At 43.1% G+C, this 26473-nt stretch overlaps 1 protein-coding gene across 1 annotated transcript in view; it reads right to left on the reverse strand.

The window, feature by feature from the left end:
* The window catches only part of Plch1 (phospholipase C eta 1), a 207775-nt gene that overhangs the window by 168435 nt on the left and 12867 nt on the right, over positions 1 to 26473 (reverse strand). Inside the window, 1 exon segment of the mRNA XM_028894530.2 lies at positions 12957 to 13075. Coding sequence (XP_028750363.1) covers positions 12957 to 13035 — 79 coding nt within the window. The 5' untranslated portion in view covers positions 13036 to 13075.

The raw sequence follows: 26473 nt of genomic DNA on the forward strand, positions 1-26473 counted from the left end.
CAAAGAAGTCATTTCTGATAATCAGAAAGTGCAAGCCCTGGCAAGATTTAGCCTACTGAAAACGCACGTAGCCTGTCATCATACTCAGCTCCGAGCAGGAAGGCCAGCTGGGTTGAACAGCAGCTGTTGGCCTTTAGAATTAACTAAACCCTGCTAGGGTGAATGATGCTCCGCACACAACCTTGCCCCCAGCGACCTGGAGCCAATCTCATCAACTGAGAATATCGCTGGAGTTTGATAGCCCCGAGCTTGGGTTCAGAGAGTAGATAAAACTCTGGAGCCACCTATCTGCCATGCAGGGCTAGGGAGAGCAGTGCTTGCCGGGTCTTCGGCCTGTGCAGATCTCAATGCTGCGTGTGTTGCTCCCCACTTTCCCACTGCACTTGGGAGATACCCCAGCTAAAGTATCAGCCACTTCGGGGGTACAAACGGGGAGGCTCATGAGAGTAAGAGAATCCTGTCCAACGCAGAAACTGCAAGGCTAATAGATACAGCCAGAAGAGACCTCTGGTACACAAAGAAGAAACTACAAAAGTAAAGGCAGCTAAGGAGGCATCAGCCAAAATAAACCACAGGAAAGACAAGAGTCAGCAGGATCCACTAACATCCTCAGCCCCGTGCACTTTAGCAGACCCTAGGTAAAAGAAACTTAAAAAAAAAAAAAAATTGGGGGAAGATCTAGAAGAAATAGATAGACCGAAACACAAGTGATCTACCAAACTTAAATCAACAAGATATAAATAACATGGATCCTTTAAGAAGTAACAAGATTGAAGCAACAATAAAATGAGGTTCTTCCCGCTACACCCCCCACCACCACCACCACCACCACCACCCCGCCCCAAAGCGCAAGACCATGGATTCACTGCCAGGCAATCTGTGCATTCTGTGAGGAAGATCAGTAAAGATCAGATTGCTCCACAAGAAAGGGGAGAGACACTATCAAACTCATTCTACCAAGCCAGCAAGCCAGTGTTACCCTGATGCTAAAAGCAGATAAGGACACACACACACACACACACACACACACACACACACACACACACACACACACACGGGGGGGGGGGGGGGGCGGGGGCAGACAGAGATAGAAAGAAAACTATAAACCAGGACAGCCAGGGCTACACAGAGAAGCCCTGTCTCAAAAATAAATAAATAAATGAATGAATGAATGAATGAATGAATAAACAAATAAATAAGAAAGTTAAATGCATGAGACAATACATATTGAAGACATTAGGTCTGAGATATTCAGCTAGAACTGAATGAGCTACCCCCTAGAATAACCTGAGGAATCCTGAAACTTTCCTCAACGATTTGCCAGATTAGTAACAGCAGAACCTCTAGTCGAGGGCCAGGGCACCCTTTTCATTTTTGTTTGTTTCCCCGGGTGATTCCAGACCACAGCCCTGACTGAGGTCCTTTGGCTAAAAGCATTAATTACAAATCTCCTCAGCTGAAAATAAGCTTCTGCTCAACCGAATACAGCGTCAGGAAACCTGACACGGGCAGCACTCCAGACAACAGCGATGTTCTAATAGACGTTGATGCTCAATTTCAAGTCGGCAAGGGAAGTGGGGCACAAAACAATACATCCTTTTAATTGGGCATAAGCCATTATCCCTTATAAAACAGGAAAAGCTGATACAACACGTCAGTCACCTACAAAATGACAAGACGTGGGAAAATGTAATTGGACAAACAAAGTTTTCACAAATTCTACCCTTATTCCACCCTGGTAGGGTCCATTTTCTCAGGGCAATCTTGCTGCCCCTAAGTCAGGACTATGGTCTCACGTTGCTTGAGATTCTTACATGACAGGCACAGGTGAGAGCATTTCTGTCTTTCTTTTTTTTTTTTCGAGACAGGGTTTCTCTGTGTAGCCTGGGCTGTCCAGGAACTCAGTCTGTAGCCCAGGCTGGCTTAGAACTCTGCCTCTAGAGTGCTGGTTTTAAAATGTGCACCGCCACCACCTGGCTCATTTTTCTTTCTTTCTTTCTTTTTTTTTTTTTTTCTGTTGTTGCTGTTGTTTTGTTTAGTAATTTATTTGAATTTGTTTTATGTGCATTGGTGTGAAGCTGTCCGATTCCCTGGAACCGGAGTTATAGACAGTTGGGAGCCACCACATGGGTGCTGAGAATTGAACCCACGTCCTCTGGGAGAGCAGCCAGAGCTCTTAACCGCTGAGCCATCTCTCCAGTCCCTCATTTTTCTTTTTTGTACAGCTAACGTAAGTGCATCTTCTTAAGTTTTAAGGAGGCCTGTGCTGCTGGTGACTGCACGTTCCCCAGGCCTTCTTTGGGCCTCTCCTACCGAGAAACCTGTGCCCTTGTCTTAGTAAGGTCTGCTCCATGCTGTCTGCAGTAAGAATTACCCCACAGACATGCTCATTTAAGACTCACAGGGCAGAGAATTTTAATGGCATGCAAAATACCTCAGTCAAGCACCTTTATTAATAGTGCCAATTTAATGAAAGAAAACTCCAGTTTCAGAATTGAATGAAACACATACCTATAACCAACATGAGAGCTCTAGGAAGTATTATTAAATGAATTTGAACAGCCTAAGAAGTTCTCACAGAAATCGTGTTGCCATGGTTCATTTGGAGTCACTGCATATCGGCAATAATAAGGTACACTTAAGTTCTTAGAAGAGATTCTCTCCTTCTTTGTCAGAAAGGAATGGCTTATGGATCTCTCCTGGGTTTCCCATGGCAAAAGTGTGAGTGAAGGAAAAAGAGGTTATAGTCACTGTAACATGAATCTTAAAAGGTCTTATTAATAAAATCAAACCTGGAGCCAGGTACTGGGGTCAATGCTGGAAGATCAGAGAAGCAGAACAAGCCACAGTCACCTCACCTTGACAGTTCCTCAGCTGATCCTGTTTCCTCAGACTGGAAGCCTCTCAGTCCTCATTCAAATGGCTCTCAGCTGAACTGCTGCTCAAAAGCCTAAAAGCTTAACCAGCTCTAGTTCCTGGTCCTCACGCCTTAAATACCTTTCTGCTTTCTGCCATCACTTCCTGGGATTAAAAGAGTGTGTCACCATGCCTGGCTGTTTCCAGTGTGGCCTTGAACTCACAGAGAGCCAGATGGATCTCTGCCTCCAGAATACTAAGATTAAAGGTATAAGTGCCACCCATTTTCTGGCCCCTGTATCTAGTGGCTGTTCTGTTCTCTGACCCCAGATAAGTTTATTAGCATGCGCAATATTTTGGGGAACACAATAATCACCACAAGTCACAGAACCATGCATTCCATGGCTAAAGATAAAAACCAAAATCAACATAGTGCAGAAATATGAAATAGCTGACGATTCTTATCTCCCCTGTTAAAGAAAAATGAGGAAACTCTGTGGTATTTTGTTGGGACTAGAGTTTGGATCCCTGGCACCCACATAAAAGCTAGACGAATGTGGTAGGCAGCCCACAATGCCAGCATTTGGGAGGCAGAGGGAAAGGGTTCTCCCAGAGGCAAGCTGGCTAGCTAGACCAGCCCAATTAGTGAGCTCCAGGTTCAGCAAGAAACCCTGCATCAGTCAAGTGGAGAGCGATCAACACAGGCACCGCATGTCAACTGTTATCCCACACACATGCACACCACATACACATAGACATGAAAGAAGAAAGGAAGGAGAGAGAGAAGGAGAGGGGAAAGAAAGATAGATGGCTAAACAGAGAAAGGTGGGGCTTTGTGGGCAAGAACAACGAAGGTCAATGAAACGGAGACATACGAAGAGAAGATAAAGTGGCCAAGACAGACAGGTACCGGGAGAGGGGAAGTTCTTCTCCAGAATGATGAATCCCAGAGCTGGAGTACCTCACCTTGCACACCAAGTAGGCACTCGGTGTATCACTATGCAGGCCAGGAGAAAGGCTCATTTAGGAATGCACTCACTGTTGGAGTGAGCAGCCTATACATAGGAGTTCCGGTTATGAACATAGATTAAACTACTTCCCACTTTGGGCTTTAAATGAAAATCTTAACATCCCTTTGAACTTGACAGCTTACATTTGGTAATTACCACAAACATATTTGCTGAAAGGAATGAGCCCTAAAACAAACACATCACATGTCTGTTGGGATGACTTTTCATTTACACACTAGAAAGGGACAAACCGCAGTTTTTCATCTTTGTTTTGACAGATGGGAGATAAGAGGTTTCCATGATTACAAATGCAATCACTAATAATTATTACCATGGCCTAAGGAAAAACTCCAGATCGTTTGTGTAACTAAATTAAATAATTATGGTGCCCTAGAAGAACCCAAAGTCCACTAGTGGAAAGACATCTCGTCTTTCTATCAATCTGCATACATTAGGCAGAGAGTATGAAAGACAATTGGGAAAACGAGAGAGCAGAGGAAAATTAATTATAATTATGGAAATGCAGCTTAAAGAACAAAGGCTTAAATATGTAACACAGGTCTGAAGGGAAATAATTCTCACTTAGTAACCACTTAACATTTAAGAAGTCTGCAAGTCTGAAGGAGAAATTAATGGTATTAGACACATTATTTCTTCCTTCTAATTGAGTAATTAGGAGATTGGGATTCCCAAGCATAGATGAATGAAATGATCATGGCCCTTTTCTGTTTGGCTGACCTCTCCAAATGGCCACAGCCTTCACAGGAAGAATTGGAGGATCTAATGGGAAAGATTAGCCATGGATTTTTCTTGAAGGTGATAGGCTTGTTTGACATAATTAAGAGTGAACTCAGCTGGGCAGTGGTGGCACACATCTTTAATCCCAACACTCAGGAGGCAGAGAGAGATAAATTTCTATGGGTTTGAGACCAACCTGGTCTACAGAGCAAGTTCTAGGGCAGCCAAGGGTACACAGAGAAACCCTATCTCAAAAAACCAAACAAATAAACAAAACAGAGTTGACTTAGCACCTTCTCTCCCACCTAGGTTGCCCACACATGCAGACCTAGGCACTCAGAGGGCCTTTTCATCCCCTCTATTACTATACAGTGTAAATGTCCTTGACAAAGAAAACTCAGCAGAGAAATCATGGGGCTTCGGTTTTCCGGCCAAATCCCTTCCCTGAATTAGATTCCTGAAGAAAAAAAAGGGGTTGAATCATCTCAATTGAACGTTTTATAGACAGATCATTGCTTGGCTCTGACCAGTGCAGGTATACAACCTGGCAAGAAAGACACAGTAAATAATGCCAGTATGCTTAGGGACATGAAGTCACCCTAATCTAAAACATTAAAAGACAAAAACAGGCCTAGAGTGGCTCTAGAATCCACAAGCTGCCAGGAGATATGGGAGAGCCCTTCAGAACTCACAGAGCCCGAGACCCTTATCTTGGGTGTCCAGGGTGGCAGAGATGGCAGGCTGAAGAGCATGCTTCACTCATGAGATGGTCAGGGGAAGTGATACAGAATAACTTAGGTGTATTTTAAGGTATAGGCTGATGAAAGTAGCAGCCACTTGAAAGTGAGAGGAGAGGTCTGCAGAGAAGGAACAACCTCATAGCCCACCCATCTTTTACAGCCTTGGAAATCCAGATAGAGTCAAGGGAGGAAACATGGGGATAAGAGACGGAATGAATGCATGGAGCAAGTTGCCTTAGTACCTCAGAGGCAAGGGAAGCCAAGTGCTAGAGATGGGACTGGGAAAGGAGAAGAAATCACATTGGAGGGAGACAATGGGTTCTCTACCTCACGGACCCCTGGTGACAGAAAGGGTGAGAGTGAAACCAAGTGCCCCCGAAACAGTGTCCTGATCACTCAGCGCCCAATCACATGCAAACAGATGTCCAGGTAGGGGCTGGAAGAGCTCAGCGCCACTATCTCTCGCCCACACACCAAATCGGAGGAACCAGGCTTTCCATCCAAGGAGAAAGGCACAGACAAAGGAACCGGCCTTCCTTCTAAAATGAAGCTTAGGGTGGAATTGTTAAACATGGTTCAAATTTTTAAAATGAGTTAGACCCTCAGCCAACAGCAGCCAAACAGAAAGAAGATGCCTGCCCGAGATGGTGTGATGGGACAAAGCACTCCGGGGAAATAAGAAACAAATTCACATGAATTCTGTACTAAGTTACGCATGCTCAATAACCCAGTCACAATGAGACATGACTTCTGGAGAAAGGCAAAAAGAAAAAGAATGAAGCTTAAAATTTTAAATACATACAGCATTGAACATTTTATGTATTTCCGAAATATCAAGAACGCGCTCAAATCCCCCAAGATCATAGGACAAATACGTTTCACGTCAGCTCATTTCAAAGTATTATCTTTATCTTTTTAAATTTTGTTGACAGTTTTACACATTTGCATAGTGAGTTTTAGTCTTCTCGCCCTCCCTCCGCCCTCCGTACTCCTCTCTCTGCCTTCTTCTCCACAAGTCCCCTCCCACTTCCACGTCTTCTTTTTGGGTGTGGCCCGGAGCTTAAGCAGCGGTTCTTGCCTGAGGAGTGAGATCACTGTGAAGTAAGGGCAACTTATCAGTGGTTACGCCGCTGAAGAGCTTGGCTCTCCCTCCTGTATCAACCATTAATTGCAACAGTCCTTCTAGGAGGGGTGTGGTCTCATGGCCCCTTCTCCTCCCACAACCGAATGCTGATAGGTCCAATCTTGAGCAGCTCTTAGGCGGATACCCACAGCTATAGTGAGTTCATGGGTGCAAGACGACTACGTCATAGCCAGAAGACAGAGCTGTGCTTCACACCTCCCCATCATCCGGCTCTCACAGTCTGTCCGTCTACTCTTCTGCAAGGCTCCCTAAGTTTTGGAAGAAGTGGTGCAGCTGTCCCATCTAGGACCCGGCACTTCCACATTCACTTATTCTCAGCATTTCGGCCAGTTTTTGGTTTCAGCCTGGTCCCAGCTCTGGTTACACAGCCTACCCATTCTTCTGCCCCATCTCTGGGTCTTCACTGGAGGTTAGGGAACACCTCTTCAGCTATATCTCCCTACTAGATCAGGGAATCAGAAGAGTGTCTGGCCAAAGTCAGGCTCCACCAGGCTCTTGTTTACCTCTACTGATCTTCCTTATTTGCACAATGCCCAACATCAATGCGGCACACCACGTCAGTCAATCTCTGTAACATAAACTTATTTCCTGGTTCTGTTTGGTTTAGGTTCTGAAACCATGTGCCATGTTGTATTTATTAAATACAGCTAGCTGCTTTGGGATTATTTAAACCAGCTGATGTTACTGACAATTCTTTGGCTTTTTATTGTTTGAAAAAAAAAAAAATTCAGCCGGGCTGTGGTGGCGCATGCCTTTAATCCCAGCACTCGGGAGGCAGAGGCAGGCGGATCTCTGTGAGTTCCAGGCCAGCCTGGTCTCCAAAGAGAGTTCCAGGAAAGGCACAAAGCTACACAGAGAAACCCTGTCTCAAAATACCAAAAAAGAAAAAGAAAAAAATTCATAAAATATATTTTGATCATATTCTTTCTCCTCTCCCAACTCTTCCTAGAACCTCTCCACCTCCCTATCTGGGGGGGGGGGAATCCCACCCCCACTTTTCTCCAGGATACTCTTGAGCAGGAGCAGCAGAAAATATTAGATAGAAATATATATATATATAATATATATATATATATATATATATATATATATATAGAGAGAGAGAGAGAGAGAGAGAGAGAGAGAGAGAGAGAAACACAGAAGAGCCACAGGAGAGCCACAGGAGAGCCTCAGGAGGGCCTCAGGAGGGCCTCAGGAGGGCCTCAGGAGGGCCTCAGGAGGGCCTCAGGAGGGCCTCAGGAGGGCCTCAGGAGGGCCTCAGGAGGGCCTGGATCCTAATCTATTGGGCCCTGACTGTCTCTGCCAGTAGATGGAAAGACTGTAAGGGCTTTTAAAGGAATGCCAAGGGGTGGAGCGAAAGACTTCTCCCCAGCACAGCCAAGTGCAGACCATCTCAGACACCTGGTGACCATGCACGTGGTCAAGCCATCCCCCAATGCAGCCCTGCTGTGTAAAGCAAGCTCAGATCTAACTACGAAATCTGTGTGGGCCCCACACCTACCCATCTAACTTCACATTCTCCCTTTAAAAAAAAAAGGAAATTCAAAGATAGAAAGACAAAAAAATAACAAAACAAAGAGCTCACAAAAAAACACAGAGTCCTTTTGTGTTGGCCAACTATTCCTGGGTATGGAGCCTGCCCTGAAATGTGGTTGGTATAACCTGTGTAACTTCGTTGAAAAAAACTTAATTTCTCTTTCCAAGTCGGTACCAATTGCAAATAGCTTCTGGTTAGATATGGGACTTTGTGTCTGGCCCCCTTCTGCATGCTGGGGTTTTGTCTGGATTGAATTTTTGCTGTCACCATCTCTGAATTCATGTGCCCCTCATATCTGGAAGACACTGTTTCCTTGTGAACATCTATGATGAGCTCAGATGGGGAAAGAAACTGGTACAAATAAATCTAGTTACATAATTCACAGCAGTTAATCTTGGTTGCTGCTCTTCTAGAGAACCAGAGTTCTATTCCAAGCACCCATCTCAGGCGGCTCATAACAGCCTGTGACTCTAGCTCCAGGGTATCCAATACCCTCTACTGGCCTCTGAGAAGACCCATACACACACATGCACACACACACACACACACACACACACACGCACACACGCACGCACGCACGCACGCACGCACGCACATAAATAATGAGAACAAGAGTGAGAGAGATCGGGAACACAAAAATTTGTAATTCCTAACTGAGTTTCTCTTATAATTGAACACAGAACTAATTTTTTTTTAACACTTAAATTTTTTTAACCTTTATTTTTTTTTAAGATTTATTTATTTATTATGTATATAGCATATGTGACTGCAGGCCAGAAGAGGGCACCAGATCTCATTACAGATGGTTGTGAGCCACCATGTAGTTGCTGGGAATTGAACTCAGGACCTCTGGAAGAGCAGTCAGTGCTCTTAACCGCTGAGTCATCTCTCCAGCCCCAGAACTAATTTAATCTACCTGATAATTTAATCTCAGCTAGTAGACATCTGCCAGCCTTTCCAGCTATCCCATTCCTGCACCAGCAACATCACAAAGATGAAAGAACAGAGCTCTAATTGGGTTCCTGTTACTGTGATAAAGACCATGACCAAAAGTCACTTTGGTAAGAAGGGCTTATTTGGCTTGCACTTCCACATCACAGTCCATCACTGAGGGAAGCCAAGGCAGGAACTGAAGACAGGAATCTGCAAGCAGGAACCGTGAATCAGAAACCATGGGGAATGCTGTTTACTGGCTTGCTCAGCTACTTGACTTACACCGGCCCAAGAGTGGCACAGCCTATAGCAGTCTGGACCCTCCACATCAATCAAGAAAACACGCTACAGACATGCCCAGAGCAGTCTGCGGGAAGGAATTCCTCATTTGAGGTTCCCTCTTCCCAGGTTGTGTCAAGTTGATAAAAGTTAATCAGCAAACAGATACAGTTCAGAGCAGAGCAAGATGTTCACTGGATTAAGCAGTCTCTTCTATTTGGACTATAATTATTCCAAATTGATTCCAGCGAGAATATATTGCCACTATAACCAGAAAGTGAATGTAGGATGTGCTCTATGGACACAGATGTTGCATTTTCAGCTTTTATTGAGAATCTTAGTGCACAGAGTCCTCATTTTAATGCAGTCCTTGCCTCCTGGGAATACTGCTCGCTTCTTTGTGGAAAAAGAAATGTTAAGACATTTGCTCATTCGAGTGGGTGTATTTCAAAAGGCTATTGTATGTGTGGAATGATGCTTTTCTGTTTGTGGTGTAAAGGGTTTTCTCTCTCTTTATCCAGTTTGCTTGGTTATGTAAGGATGGTCATAAACATAAACAAGATGTCAAGCTGGTAAGCAAAAGTTGATTAGGAAGCACACCTGCTCTAGAAGCCCCTCCTCCAAATACACATTTCTTCACCACATCTTGTCCTGTTGTGTCCTCTCTCTGTCTGTCTGTCTGTCTCTCTCTGTCTGTCTGTCTCTCTCTGTCTCTGTCTCTGTCTCTCTCTCTCTCTGTGTGTGTGTGTGTGTGTGTGTGTGTGTGTGTGTGTGTGTGTGTCTCTCCTTTCCATGTTCTGGAGTCCCCAAAATACTATTACTAGTACGCCCTTAACATGAAACGGACCAACATGTTCACTGAGTTCACTGTCCCCGTCTCCCAAGTGCTGAGTCCCCATACAGACCAACACCCCTGTTCAGTCCACGGCTCCTAACTTGGCCCAATGTTGAGTCCCCACCCAGACCATCATGCTCACTAAATTCACAGTTCCTACCTTAGCCAAGGCTTGAGTTCCCACAGACGGAGGAGCAGGGTGCCTTTCAGTTCTTAATCACTGAATCTCTTCAGGCAGAGAAACCCAAAGTGATGCCTTACCCTATCAGAAATCAGTTCTTAGTGCTACTACTTGCATTACAAATGAACAGAATCACGGTTCCAACTGGCTTTGATCCTCTTAATCTTGAGAGGGCTTAATATCTCTAAATCCTTTGAGAAGTAATTCTTGAATTGTAAGAAGTAACCGATTCACATTTTAAGTGCTACACTGCCCCCTTGTGTATCTTGTGTTCAGTGAAAAGTCACTCACAAAAAAGTAAAAATTGTAACCTTCTGAGACACTTCAACAGGAATCTAAGACACTAGAACTAGAAAGCGCCCTAAAACCTATCAAGACCAGCATGCTCATTTCACACCGGGAGAATCACATACCTGAAGGATTGTCTCATTTTTCCAGTTCATCCGCTACTGGCTAATGTCAGAGCAAGAACTCTTGACTAGAATTCAAAGCTCTCAAGGCCTAGGGGTATAGTTCAGTGGTAGAGTACTTGCCTAGAACTCATCTCTCAGAATGGAATGATAGCCTGAAAAGGACAGAAACCATGGGGTGGTGGAGCCCTGACGATTGGAGTTCAAATATCCAATCTCCATGTCAAAATCTCCAAGATTTAGTTCCCCTATCCACAAAACGGGATGAACGCTTACCAAGATTTCCAAAGGGCTCAACGGGCAATGTTCATTATCAAGCCCTGCATGAAGAAGGAGTTCCTTATGACAGCTAACTGCAGTTGTCAACTTGACTGCTTAGAAGAGACACCTTTGGCTGTGTCTGTGGGAAAGTTTCCAGAGAGGTTTAACTGAGGAGGAAAGAGTTCCCCTAGATGTGGATTTAACATCCCACCCACTGGAGCCCCAGGCTGAGGAAAACTGGGGAAAGGAGAAAACAAGCCAGGCACGAGCATTCATCACTGATTCTTGGTGTGGAGGTAATGAGACCAGAGGCTTCATGCTCTTCCCTCCAAAATTAGAACCCCCCTCTTTTTTTGTTTTTGTTTTTGTTTTTTGAGGCAGGGTTTCTCTTTTGGAGCCTACCCTGGAACTTGCTCTGTAGACCAAGCTGACCTTGAACTCACAGAGATCCTCCTGCCTCTGCCTCCGAGTGCTGGGATTAAAGCCTTAGAATCCTTCTGGATACCATGCTTTCCCCCACATGACGGACTGTGCCCTCAAACTGTGAGCCACAGTATTCCTTCCCTGAAGGACAACAAAAGCAACTAATACTGACCATAATATAGTAACATGTTAACTGGAACATAACTAAAAAACATCAGAAGTGCATTCACATTGCAAGTGTATTTTAGCACTCTGAATGACAACATTTAAAATAAGGAAAACAGCAATGAATGTACAGCATTTCAGCAATACAGAAAACTCCACCTCTTGAGACAAATAAGCCTTAGCAGAAATCACTGTACAACCAACAACATGTGTGTGCTCACAAAGCAGTCAACAGGACTCTCGGGTGAGAGTCAGAAGAACGCAAGACAGAACTTGTGCAGTAATATCCCAGTTCCATCCCCTATCGTCCCTGTTGAGGGTTCTTTACCATGACAGTATCAGGAGAGTCAGGCTAGAGAGACAACTGCACTCTAGGGGTTAGCTGAGTGACACCTGTGTCACCCTCTGCCATCATTTCATCTGCACTTCCTTTCTTGTAAAATAAAGTCACCTCTGCCAGGTCACACAAGGAGCCTTGAGGAAAGCACAACCACTGGACCCAGCATGTGACGCTGCACCTGTCACACGCTTAATTTTAAAGTAATGATACACACTGAATCTGTTACCAACATGAGGAAGAAACCCAGGCATAGAAAGTTGAAAACAGACCTAGATAGGATGTTTAACTAAGCAACACCTACGTTTCACGAAAGCTCTCTACTTCCCTCTACATCTCCGTGGGCTTCCAACGGACACTGCGTCACAAATTCCAGTGCCCCAGGAATCTTTGGCTCACAAATAAATTTCTCCCATGGGAATCCGATAGCAGGATGGCCAAAGCTTATCGCTGACTATGAGCCACTAAACAAGCAGCCTTCAGCTGGGTTAAAGGCAGTGGCTGAAGATAATGTTTATTTGTCAAGAAAACGACTAATATTGATTACTCTCTGCTCAGCTACAGTAATCCACCCATCGGACAAGCTGAAGTGTGCCAGACAGCTCTATTCTGTTTTCCTGTGTGACAGGTCAAGTCTTCAAACCCCAAAGGACAGCAACGTAAGTGAGTGGACTTCTTTTTAACGAGTTACTAGAACAGAGTAGCCATCAGCACACTTTAACATTTGAATTTGGAAGGCGCCCACCATTCTAGTAATAAGCACTGAATGGTGAGCCTCAAATATTTACTGAACACTTCACTTCTATGGGCCCAGCCCCAAACAGTTACAAACACCAGAAAGGTGTGTTAACTGGAGTCAACCAGAGCAGAAAGGCTGGGAGACAGGAAGGGGGAACACCATTGCTGTATTTGAGGTGGTTCACACTGCTAACAACTATGGGTCATGAGTCCGGATGGAATGCTAAGGTAATTAACCATAAGCAAGTAAACTCAAGCTCTTGATTCAATCCAACAATGAGGCTATATTTGCATCCAGAACAGTACAATAAAGGTACTGTCAGAAACCAAAGGAGAGTCCCAGCTACGTAAATACAGCAGTCAGCTCACCATGAAACACACTGTTGTCCACCAGAAAATGCCTGCGGTACTGCACACAGCCCCTCGGCTCGGCGTTCCAGTAGCTCATTGTGGGAGGATTTCTGGCACAGCATCAAAACCAAATTGCCCTGTCAAGAGGAACAGAATGAGACAAAAATGAAGAAAACGGCAGCCACACGCTCACACTGGCAGCACAATGCCATTGGTTGCCTAGCATTAGGGGCAACACACAGGGCTACAATTTGGAGCTGGACTCCTCCAGGCCCTAACAAATTTCCCACAAGTCTGCCCAGGACCTGAATGTCTTTTTTTTTTTTTTTTTTTTTTTTTTTTGCATACCAAAACAATAACTTCTTCCAACAGCATCATTCTGGACTCAGTTACTGCTTTCTGCTAAAGAAAGAACTCTATCATTTAAGCAAGTTTCAGGATCGCTTATGTGCTCCAGGTCCGACTTACATTCCATCAGGACCCCCAACCAGTCATCCCTGGTAAGTTTCCATAAGTTTCACTAGCAGGTGGGCCATCATTTCAACTCCCGACTTTTGTGTTGGTACCATCCTGGCCCGTTATGTAACAACCCATGAAATGTTAGAAATTAGTATACTGTCCGTGTGGGTGCAGATACGCCAGACCACAGCGAAGTTTGCTGACTTCTTTTGGTTTATTGCAGCTATCTATTAGCTATCTAATCCCTGTTTCCACCCAGGCTTCCATGTAACTAGAGCCCGGCCAGGCCTCCAGCCCTGTGAACTCACGGCACCTGCTGAGATTCCCACCTCTGCGGAGAGCAAGGACTTGAAAAGCCGAGATCTGAGCTGATGACTTAAGCTGCGAAAGCCGATGTGCAGAACCCTGAACAAGGCCTGCTTTGTTCACGAGATTTGGCTAAAGTGACTTTTCAGAATTCCAACCTCCTTTCTGTTCACAAAGCCAGAAAAACCACAAGCAAGGCTGGGAAGAAGCAAAGCGCACAGGTTTTTGTCATCTGTCTCACTGTCACAGTCTAGAGTTCTGCAAGTGTACCCCAAATTTAAGTCAGTGGCTCAGTGAAAGAAGCAAGCTAACTCAGTGCTGTCTGTCACTGGGACAGCCAGTGGAGGCTCCTGGAGCAAACTCCCACCAAGCGGGTCTTATCTACACTCAGCCTACCTGCCTCTCCACACAAGGCTAGACCCCCGCCCCTTCTTCTTACCTCACTCCTACAGTTTAGAATGATTCTCCCGTCCTGTGAGGCTGAGGCAGTCAGAACGTCACGTGGGAGCATTGAGAGACAGGGGAGAGAGCTGCTGACTACAGAGACGGCCCTACCTTCATCCTGCAAAACCAACCCTTCATATTATACAGACGGCACATCGCAGGTACTCCTAGTTACATAAGTAATGTGGGAAAAGCCTGACAGTGTAGCTCATAAACAGAGCATGTGCTTAGAAGTGCACGGCCCTGAATTTAATACCTACACCGTAGATAAATAAGCAGAACACAATTAAACGGGTTATTAATTTTTTAGAAACTGCCAGAGCTGATGCTACTGCAATCTGCCAGTTTTCTTTCTAGTCCCCCCTTCCCTAGAATAACTACTTTTTAAAAATATTTGTCATGCCAGCATTATACACAAATCTACAATTTTTGAAGCCCTCTATATCATTAGGGATACTACCTTTTTCCAAGAAAGTGGTTTTTAATAATTAACGGTAGTATTGCGCAATTATAAAAAGCGTTCTTGTCACTTCTAGCATAAACACGTTAATTCACATGGAATGAAAAAGAAGACCCTATCTATACTCACGCTCATTTTTCCTTGCTAATTCAGTTCTGTGGTTCTGTTATTATCAGATTTTGCCCTCTATACCCAATCCATTGCTGTAAAAGCACAAGGAAACCCTAAGGTGTTTACAGTTAGCAAAGCAGCTACATGTGCAGGGCTCCCATCCAGGCCTAATTAATCTTCTGAGACAGGTACCGTTATCTCTTTCTACCACACCAAAGAGGAGAAGACGCTATTAGGGAGATTGATTTGTTTATATGCCAGAAAAAGACAGAAGTACAACCTTCAATCATATCTTCAGATTCCAAACTCAAGTTTCTAACCATGATAGGCCATAAGGAACTAGGTTGTTAGATGAGGTGAAGGTTTCGCATACGTCCTGTAGCCAGGCATGAGAGTTCATGCCTGTAATCCCAGAACTTGGAAGGTTGAGGCCAGGGGATACTGTGTTCAAGGTCATCCTGGGGTACATAGTGAAGTCCTGTCCAAAATAATAAATAAATGTGTGTGGGGGGGGTTCCTGCAAATTCACAAGGATTACAGCTAAAATGCTGGTTTTAGTAACTCTCTTCCAAGATAAGAACATTTCAAAGGCCCTAGCCATCTTCTCTGTTGCTAATCGAACACTGACCAAACCAACTAGGGAAGGAAAGGGCTTACTTTATTTTAGCTTACACTCTACCGTCCATCACTGAGAGAAGCCAAGTCAGGAACTCAACAGAGACCACAGAAAAATGCTGATTACTGGCTTGCTTCTGCTCAGCTAGCTAGCTTCCTTATAAAAACCCAGGGCCGGGCTGGAGAGATGGCTCAGTGGTTAAGAGCACTGGCTGCTCTTTCAAGTTCAATTCCCAGCACCCACATGGCAGCTCACCACTGTCTGTAACTCAAGCTCCAGGGTTCTGACGCCTTCACATAGAAACACATGCAGACGAAACACCTATGCACATAAAATAAAAATTAAAAAAAAAACAGGGCCTAGTATGACACTACCTTCCCACAGAAGAAGCGAGGTCCTCCACAGTTAGGAATCAAGAAATGCCCACAGACATGCCCATAGGCCAGTCTGATGGAGGCACTCCTTGGTTGAGGTTCTCAGGTGTGTCAAGCAGACAGTTTAAAACCAGCCTCACAAAAAAAAAAAAAAAAAAAAAAAAAAAAAAAAAAAAAAAAAAAAAAAAAAACCCTCAACATTGTTTAATGTAGTCCCTCTCACTTCAGCATTAGAGAATTTAGCCCTAGTTAAAGTATTCCAGCCACGGATATGTGCTGTGATCTCAACATTCGTGTTCCCCAAGTTCCCATGTGGAAATCTTTAAATGATGATTTCAGGAGGTGATGCATTGTGGTGATAGCCTCCCTGTGGTTCCTGTCTTTATGTAAGAGGCATCAGAGCTAGCTCACTGCATACAGCATGTGAGGATACACCAAGAAGTCAGCAGTCTGCAACTGAAGAGGGCTCTCCCTAGACACCAAATCTGACTTGATTCCTAGCCTCCAGAATTGTATTTCTGTTATTTGTAAGCTACCTTGTCATTTTGTTATAATGACTCAAATAGATTGACAGCATGAGAATAAATGAACATAGTCCAGGGCTTCAAGTCTTAACAAGTGAAGCCTGCAAAGTCCTTGCGGTCCAAGCATGAGGTCCTGAATTCAATCCCCAGAACCTACATTAAAAAAAAAAAGGTGTGGTGGGAGGACACTTGGAATTCCAGGGCTGGGAAAGCAGAGACAGGAAGACCCTGAGATTCACTAGTGAGCTAGCCTACTCTACTCAGTGAGCTCAGGGCCAGTAAGAGACCATGTCTCGCCTGGCGGCTGGTGGCGCACGCCTTTAATCCCAGCACTCAGGATTAAATCTCTGTGAGTTTGAGGCCAGCCTGGGCTACAGAGCGAGTTCCAGAAAAGGCTCGAAAGTTACACAGAGAAACCCTGACGAGAGAGAGAGAGAGAGAGAGAGAGAGAGAGAGAGAGAGAGAGAGACGATGTCTCAAAAAATCAAGGTAGGCAGCATCTGAGGAACACTCAGGGTTGACCTCTGGCATACACATGTGTATCCATGAGCATACATGTGCATGCACATGCCTGTACACAAACACACACACACATGCACACACACATAGAACTTTAGCTCCAACTAGATTTAGAAGAGGCAGACCACTCACTAAAGGAAGGCAATTGAAAGGAATGTCAAGCTTCAGTTAAGCCAAACTTCTTATGAAACCAAAAGGAAATCGAGGCCCAAAAAGCATGTGTAAGTTGCAAGCTATCACTGCTAGCTATTCAAAACTGCAGAATCCCACCTTCAGGAGCCCAGAGTTCTTCTGAATGCTCTATGATCCTATTTGTATGAGCACAATGAAATGCACTTGTGTTGCACTGACCAAAAGCCAAGATGCTTTAAAAATGAGTGCCCTTTTTTCAGTCGTATTTTTACCTCACAAAACATTCCACATCCTAAGGAACCTATGTAGTGTTTATATTATACCTAGAACTCTGTGTAAATGCATTTGCAAGCCATAGACTATGTAAGCTTATTTTATGGGTATGGGTATTTTGTCTGCATGTATGTCTGTGCATCACATGTGCACCTGGTGTCCTCAGAGGCCAAAAGAGAGCATTGGATATCCTGGAACTGGAGTTGCAGATGGTTGTGAGTTGCCATGTGAATGCTAGGAATCAAACCCAGGTACTCTGTAAGAGTAGCCAGTGCTCTTAACCATTGAGGGATCTCCCTAGGCCCCTGTGTTGATTTGTTATTATTACACCTCTTTATTGTTAGTGTTTATGTGAGTTCACAATAGCCACAAGACACACATGGAAGTCAGAGGGCAAGGATCAGGAGTCGGTTCTCTCATTCCACAAAGTGGGTACCGGGGCTTGAACTTGGGTCATAAGGCTTGGCACCAAGTACCTTTACCCAAAGAGCCATCTCACCAGAATGCATAAATTGTTGATCATTACAGAGGTTCACAAAATTATTAACTTAAAAGAATATCAGAAATAACCAGTAGTTATTAAAGAAAGTTCTGTTTCAAAGTAAGGTTAAGGTGGAATTTTTGGTTTTGCTGATATTGCTTCTTGTTGTTTTTAGGAGGCAGAGTCACTAATGGTCCAGGCTGACTTCAAACTCACGATCCTAGCTTCATTTCTTATTGCTGTGATTAAAAAAAAAAAAAAAAAAAAAAAAAAAAAAAAAAAAAAAAAAAAAAAACCTGACCGAAAGCAACTTGGGGGAGGGTTTATTTGAGGACACAGTTCCAGGTCACAATCCATTATTTTGAGGAAGTCAAGGTGACAGGCACTTGAAGCTGCTGGTCACATGACATCCACTGCCAAGAGCAGAGAAATGAAGGCTTAGTGCTCAGCTACTTTTCTCTATTATTCTTACACAGTCGAGGGTCCACAGCCAGGTAATGGTGACTAGTGCCCAGTCCCAGGCTAGGTCTCCTACATCAGTTAAGGCAATCAAGAACAGGCATATCCACAGACCAGCTTCATCTAGACAAATCCCTCGCAGAAACTCTTCCCAGTGATTCTATGGTGTGTCACACCGGCAAAACTAACACAATACAGGTATGTGGCTCCATGCCTTAATATATTTCTTTACTTTTGCCATTTTTATTTGTATTTCCATGATCAAAACTATCTATGTAAAGAGAGTCAGAAGACAGCCTAACACCAATACCAAACACATATACGAAATAAAGCACTTTTATAATAAAGCATGAAAGACAGCACTTTTAACTAAGAAAACAAAATACTTGAAATAATAATCACTTGCCAAACATTTTAAATTCTATAAATAAAAAAGAAAAAATTTCCACACCATATCTACATAGTTAAGCCAGCATAAGAAGTTGCAGGCATGTAGAGGGACGCTCCCCATTATCTGTGTTTCCCTCTAAGAAACTCCTTCTCCCATTTCACCCTAGAGATACAGGTGCTATGGGCTCAATTCACATGGTACGTATGTGGCTTGGGCAGGCAACACGGGCATCCCCAGAGACACAGTACAGGAGATTCCTATGGTTTGTCTTAGACCATCGAGTCAGGTGGGTCTAATATATGTATGAGACACAAAAATTCATTCTCTGTTGGACTTGAAGTTGTGGAGATGTGAGGCTCAGGGTCTAGAACTTAGAGCCACTATGTCTGGATAGAAGGGGAAGGCCTGCCTGAGCCTGAACCACACAAAGAGAAACCTAAGTCCTGCTGATGCCAAGCACACAGAAGCTAGAGCGACCCCTGCACCATGTGTTAAATGAGCCTTAAATCTGCTTGTTGGTCTGCTTAGTTGTTGAAGCCATGTGTAGCCAGAAACCTAACTAATGAAATATGTCACCATAGCAGAAGTGGAGAGCCCATCTGGTAGTCATGAGCCCTCCACCTGGTTTCAACTCTGATTCACATGTGACCTGCTTTTTAACTGGATCTCTTTGAGTTGAAAAATAAAATTGAGCTTAGGAAAAACAACACCAAATGCTTCCTTCATGCCTTACTGAAAAGTGTTCCCCACACTATTTGTAGGTACTTTTAAGCAAAGCAAAACCGAACGCCTTATCTTTAGCTTTAGAATTTCCTTAGCTGTCTTTAACTGTCTAGCAAATCTACGATACTGTTTTAACACATTTTACGAAACAGTTCAAATCTGTTCCAACCACATAAATGGCTTTATAAGCAAGCTTCTCTAGTCCACCAGCTAATAAAAGAGAATCTTAGGGTGAGGAAGTGTAGACAGACATTGTTTTTTTAAAGTGGGTAGTGAGATGGCTCAACATGTAATGGACCTACTGTCAAACCTGATGACCTAAGTTCAATCCCTAGGACACATGTGCTCACTATGGCTGCAAGTGCCCACCCCCCACACAATAATAATGATAATGATAATGATAATAATAACAACAACAACAACAAACGAAATAAAATAGATTTTTAAGGTTTTGTTTTTTTGTTTTGAGATAGGGTTTCTCTGTGTAGTCTTGGCTGTCCTGGAACTTGCTCTGTTGACCAGGCTGACCTTGAATTCACAGAAATCCACCTGCCTCTGCCTCCCAAGAGCTGGGATTAAAGGCATGCACCACTACCTAACTAGATTTATTTTTATTTTATGTGTATGCGTGTTTTGCTTATATGTATGTTTGCGCACCAGGTGCTTGTCTGAAGCCTGAGGAGGCCAGAAGAGGGGGCTGGATCCTCTGGAACTAAAATTACAGATAGTTGTGAGCCATGTGGATGCTGGAAACCAAACCCAGCTCCTCTAGAACAGCAACCAGTGCTCTTAACCCATGTGCCAAGATGTATTTTTTTTAAAGTGGATGAATTTGTCTCCACACTTTGACTAACATCTCTACCACCTTCTCTCCTATGACTCCTACAACCAAAGCTATCATCCTCTGGAGTCACTGTTCCATAAAAACAACACTCCCCATGCCATTCCTCTACATTTTTGAAGAACCAGTGAGATGCAAACCCACATCTTCTGATTCTAAGCCCTCCATTCCATTCTGGGACACTCAGCATTGTTGCTCGCTCACTGACATTCTACGTCCCCAAAGAAAGAGCTTAGAGTCTCCTCATTGACTATGCACAAGACTGATTCTTCCCACCTCTACTATTCCACCCACCTTACTGCAGACCAGAAAAGGGAAGGAAATGGCTACCCGAAATGTTACTTACTTTTTAAAATGTGTATTTATCCCTCCAGCCAAGAGTTTTTCAAGTGTATGGTATGCAGATAAGCAAAGTGTGAACTCTTTGGGTATGAAATGCTGTTTTAAAATGAAATTTGAGTGAATGCGGTCTACCAGCCAGACCTCATGGTAAAAACTGTCTCATGGGCTCACGCTGTCTTCAAATTGCTAACCACAGGACCACAAGGCTCTGGGCAGAAATTAAAATGCAATACCTAAACCTGCTCTCCTTTTGGAAAAGGAAGGTTCTAACAAATCCAGAGGCGGCAGGAAACTTATGCCTGACTCCGACGTCAAAAGGCCAGAATTCGGCCAGGTCCTGCCTCTGGGGTTCGCTCAGGCTAGCGTCTCCACCAATCTGTGCCTTATCTGAATGAAAGGAAGAAAAAAGGATGCAAGAAAGGAGGGAGGGAGGAAATATAGGAAGAAAGGAAGGCAGTAGGGTAGGCCTAGCAGCAGCAAATGAGAAGCTCTCTGGAGCCCTTCACTCAACATTAGGCAAATCTTCCCCTAAGTCTCTCAATCCATTCATCTGTAATTATAAATTTAAATAACGTCAAAAGCCCACAGAATCCCCACGGAAAGTGCTGACTGTACTTCTCATCAAGCCTTGCTGGGAGATAAAAGGCAAAATGAATAGCCCCTGATGGTAATGTTCATAAGGCAGCATGCGTTCAAAACAGCAAGTCCTGGGGAAAGTGGTCTTTGAACTCCATCCTGACCCTCACGGCCTGACACAAGGGACGCTTGAGGGCTGCTGTGCCCTAAGATGGCCAAAACCTGAGGATTCAAATGAAATCCAGTGAAAAGCTAAGATTTGAAAGAAACTTGGCCCTCTCTCGTTTCCTCATTAATTTTAAGGCAATCGGGATTAGTCAGAGGTGTGGGAGTCGGGAGGGTGCAATGCGAGGTCAGGGGATCCTCACGCCTCCAGACGTGTCCGTCCCATTGGAACTCCTGTCCTTCACTTCCACTGCTTCCATAATAGTGCAAACTCTGCTGCAGATAGCCTACTTCCACAGCCCGCCCTCCAACAAGGCGGACTGAGGGAAATAAACACAGGCACTCGTTCTTTTTTTTTTTTTAAAGCACTCGGAGACGTTACTAAGTCTCACATTTCTGGCGGGTTTTTTGTTTTGTTTTTTTTGTCTTTGCAATCAGGGCTTGACATGCTCTGAGCATGGCAACGAGATTCCTCAGCTCTCCTAGACATGAGGATGCTACATTGAATGAACTGGTTTAAAAAAAAATAAAACAAGTTGGCTGAAAGATGACTCAGTAGCTAAGTGCTTCTACAGCGCCCTGATGGCGGCGCCCTGAGGCCTGTGAAGCAGAAGGAGACAACCACCCTCAATGACCTTTTCTCTGACTCACATGTGTCTACGATATGCACACGCATGTACACACGCAAAATAAACAACTTAGTAAGTATAGCTTGAAAAAATCAGTACCTTTTGTTTCAATAATTCATATTCACATTCTTAAGGAATAGACGTTTTCTGGCAGGGCTGGAGATTGAACACAGGGCCTTGTGCATCTTAGGCTAGCAATCTATTCTGAGCTACATCCTAGCTCAGTGAAACTTTTTTTTAAGTTTGAAAACTTTTATTTTTTATTTTTTTCAAAAGTAAAGAGTACCGGCAGAAACAATATTAATTAATAATTGCGGGAGAACCAATTTAAACAGTACTACAGGTGACAGAGTTCTCATCTGCACACTTTGGGGGCTTTTCTTCCAATTGCACATTGTGAAATGACTTATCCCCTCTTATTTTAAGCATGCTCAAGGTAAAGCTTTGCAAATACTGGAGCATTGCCAATATCTACCACAACATTTTTTGACACAGAAAAATAAGAACACAAATACTCAAATATTACCCAATAAGCACTGATTGTTGTGTGGATAGTTTTAATTATATTTGCAAAGAACTTGTAAATTTATAGAAAAAATGTTCATGAAATAATGGTATGTGGGAAAAAATAAGATACAATACTCATTATGTAATACAGTATTTTGTAGAATAATGGTCACTGGGCTAGCAAAGTGCTTTAATTTCAACTGCAAGTTATAAATATTTTATATAATTCATATAAATATATATTATATGAATTTATAAATATCCTTTAAAATATTAAGAAAGGTCTCTTGAATTTTTTTTAACATTTTGCACAATTTAATATCAAACACTATACTGTCTCTGCATCTAATAATGTAATCCTGGAATATTTCTCTGTTAATCTGGTAATGTGAATTTTCCAACTTCAATTTCCAAAATGAATCCAATCCTGTCAGAGTGCATCACTTTTTTACACATCGCTGAGTTTGCGCTGTTCATGTTGCTTATGATTATGACTTTTACGTGTGTGTTCCTCAGGAAGATTAGCCTCTAATTTTTATTATTTTCCATATTACTATCTTCCCTTGGATCCTCAGGATTAAGTTTCTCATTTTATCAAACCTTTGCTAGGCAGGAAGCTATCTGTTCTCTTGTAAAGTTTAACATGCATTTATCAAAGTCTAGATAATCGGTATCTTTAGTCTCTTCCCAAACTGTTCCGGAACCTTAGGACACAGGAATCGCATTTGCTTTTCCAACTTATGTCTCCATTCCAGCTCAAGTTGCATTGTCATTTTCTGTGGCTGACATGTGCTTTACTCACAGCTTCTCCCCTTCTTCAATCTCCATTGCTTCTCTTTTTCTCCACTTTCCAAAAGTCTCGTCTTTTGTCTCTATTGTACAGGGTTACAATAAGGCCATTTTCATGCAAGTATGTAATGCATTTTGAGTCTATCCGAGGTACTCCAATACTCTCCCATTCTTGCTCCCCTCCCATTCCTCCTCTCCCCTCCCATTCCTCCTCTCTCCCCTCAATCCCTCCTCTCCCCTCCCATTCCTCCTCTCCCATCCCTCTTCTCTCCCCCATCCCTCCTCTCTCTCCCCCGCATCTTTTCCTCTCTCCCCTCCCATCCCTCCTCTCTCCCCCCATCCCTCTTCTCCCCCCATCCCTCCTCTCCCCCCACCCCTCCTCTCCCCTCCCACCCCTCCTTTCCCCTTCCTGTCCCATTATTTCTCCTCTATTCCCCTAAGTAGTTTCCCTCCCGCTTTCTTGTTACCTGTACATACATGACTTTATGAGTCTGTGAAGTCTGGGACTCACAAATGAAAGAAAACATGTAATATTTGTCCTTTTGAGACTGAAATCACTTTAGATTATCTCCAATTACACTCATGGCCCTACCCACCTCCACTCCTCTTTCTCTTTTTAGGATAATTGAGAAATACAGGTTAGTAGTTAGTCATCTATAGCAATCAAACTTGTGGTCATATTATGTATATTTTCAAGTTTAAACAGATATATTTTAGATAAGTGATTTTCAAATGCTCCAGAAACATACAGAATATGACATTTAAGATGTTTAATAATCTAAGGCTTTTCATGACAGTGAGACACAAGTCTGCTGCTGGCAGTACCAATCTACTTCATAAAAGAATGAAGGGCATTGAAGAACCTCCATATGGAGTTTGCTCTAATTGTGGCAAAGCTAGCCATTTTGCCCTTGCCTCAACTACCAACAGTATACTATACAAATTGGACACGCAGAACACAAAGGAAAAAGACGGCCTGAACTTTGCCAAGTCAAGGTAGGACAGTCCTTCAAAATGCCTGCTTCACAGGAAAGTCTATCAGATATTCTAGGCCTGTAGGCCAAAGATGGATGCCCCAACATTGCAGAGGAACCTTGAGTGACTATCCAGGAAGCCAGATGTCTTTGTCCTTTCTATAGTTTTAGAGGTTGCTTGCCCTGAACTTCCTGTTTACTCAGGTAATACTATATCCTTCCCAGGTCTTTGATGGCATTTAAGTCCAAATAATTATAGTTACAGTTTTCCTTGTTACCAAATTTAGAAAAGAAACTCACATAAGAGATGCAAAGTTTATATGGTTGAGAAACATAAAAGCTTAAGTTGCTTATCTAAGAAGATGTTTTAAGGTCTAAAAAGATATTTTTTGAATGGTAATAAAAGTTATGATAGAAAATGGCTTAAGTATAAAACTTTCAACTGACTAAGATAGGATAAATAATACAGTTCTTTCTCCAAATTTGCCAAATACAAATGGACTGGATATTGTGAATGTAATTCTGATTTGATAATTGTTCTTATTGTATATAGTTTTACTATGTTAGAGTTAAAACATTTCTTTTTATTTAGACAAAAAGAGGAAAATGTTGCAGAATATTTGTTTAACTATGCAAAGATGTGTTGCATTTGTTTAATTAAGTAAAGATGTGTTGCTCTTTATCTTGTCTGCCTAAGGCACCTGACTGGTCTTGATGCATGTACCTAATTATTCTTTACCAATAGAAAATCGGGAGTCAGATATGGAGCTGTCACCGGAGACTTCCTACATCTTCCCTCCTCCATCCAAAAGGGCTCGGATTCTCTCTCTGCCCTGCCTTACTATTTCCAGTCTCCAAGATCTGTCCTGTCCTCCAAAACCTCTAGGATTAATTCTGGTCATCTAGTGGCTAGCTCTGCCCTCTGACTCCAAGCAAGCTTTATTGTCAGAATATGATCAAAATATCACACAACATGGTCTAATTAAAAAGCTGAACAGCCAATAGCAAGGGAAGAGATATAGACGGGACTTCCAGGCAGGGAGAATTTAGGCTCAGGGGCAAAAAGAAGAAGAGACCCAAGGGAGACAGCAGGGGCCAGCCAGCCAGAACGGAGGAAGCAGGAAAGCAGGACATACAGAATGAAAGAAAGGTAAAAAGCCCCAAACAGAGATGAATAGAAACAGGTTAAACTAAGTTATAATAGCTAGTGGGACAGGCATAAGATAAGGCCAAGCATGCATAATTAATAATAAGTCTCCATATCTTTATTTGGGAGCTGGTTGGTGGCCCAAAGAAAATTCCAACTATATTCTACAATACCAGAGGCATTTTGTTCAAATGTATCTAGCCTTGTCTTTTTGTCTCCTGCAGCCATGAAAACTAAAGTTGAAATAATTTGTCAGTTTTTTTCAGAAAATATCTTTTTTAAAAAAGTTAATTGCATTTGTTTGTTTATTTATGTGTGTAACAACTTGCAGGACCCACCATGTGGGTCCCAGAGATAGAACTCATGTTGCTGGACGTGGTGGCAGGTGCCTTTACCTGTGGGGCCGTCTCACTGGCCGTGTTTGGCAGCTAACTTCAAGGCAAAGGCCAGCTTTAGTTTCCAATTGGCTCCTCTTTACTTAGCTTTCACCTGAGCTATTCATTTAAGAAAATGATTTAATTTACCTGGTATTATAAAATTATTTCAATATGTAACAGGCCCCCAGACTTTAGTATGCCCCCAGACCTTAGCACAACTGATTCCATAATAGCCATAAAACTCAGCACCTACACAGTATCACCTGCCAAAATGAAAAGACCTAAACCATCAAAATTCATATAGTTCTGGAAAAGTCTCTAAATGTACTAGCCTTGCTTTTTGGCTTCTGTAGTTCTGCTTCTAGCTAACTGTTCTCGTTTACGGAAGTATGTCAACCCAGAATATGGTTTTGTGCTTAAAATCTCACCCTGTGAAAGACTCAGGGCTACACTGAGATCCTGAACAATCAGTATAGTCGCCATGCAGCGAAATAAAGACTTTTCTTTGGCTTAAACATATGTCTGAGTAGTGTTCTCTGGTGGATACCCACAAGTGGTATTAGAAACAGAAACCAACCAGGAAAGCTCACTCAGAGCTCAGAGCTATGTAGCTCCAAAGCCAAATCAGCACCTAAACAAACCCCAAAATGTACCCCTCGATGCCACTTTGTCACAATTGCTAATACACTGCAATAGTCCCTGGGCCAAGTATCATGGGAAGCGTTTCACAAATAACTATCCCAAAGTCATAAAGACATAACTATTATCCATGTCTTACAGTTAGAAAACTAAAACAAACAAAGATTTAAGATCACCTAAGGACCTACATCTCTCAACCAACAGTGCTGAGATTTAATAAAAAATTATACAGCTTCAAAGATCCCACTCCAAAGCTCTGTGCAATTCTGAATAAAAA

This window comes from Peromyscus leucopus, chromosome 6 (genome assembly GCF_004664715.2).
Source record: "Peromyscus leucopus breed LL Stock chromosome 6, UCI_PerLeu_2.1, whole genome shotgun sequence".
NCBI classification, from domain to species: domain Eukaryota; kingdom Metazoa; phylum Chordata; class Mammalia; order Rodentia; family Cricetidae; genus Peromyscus; species Peromyscus leucopus.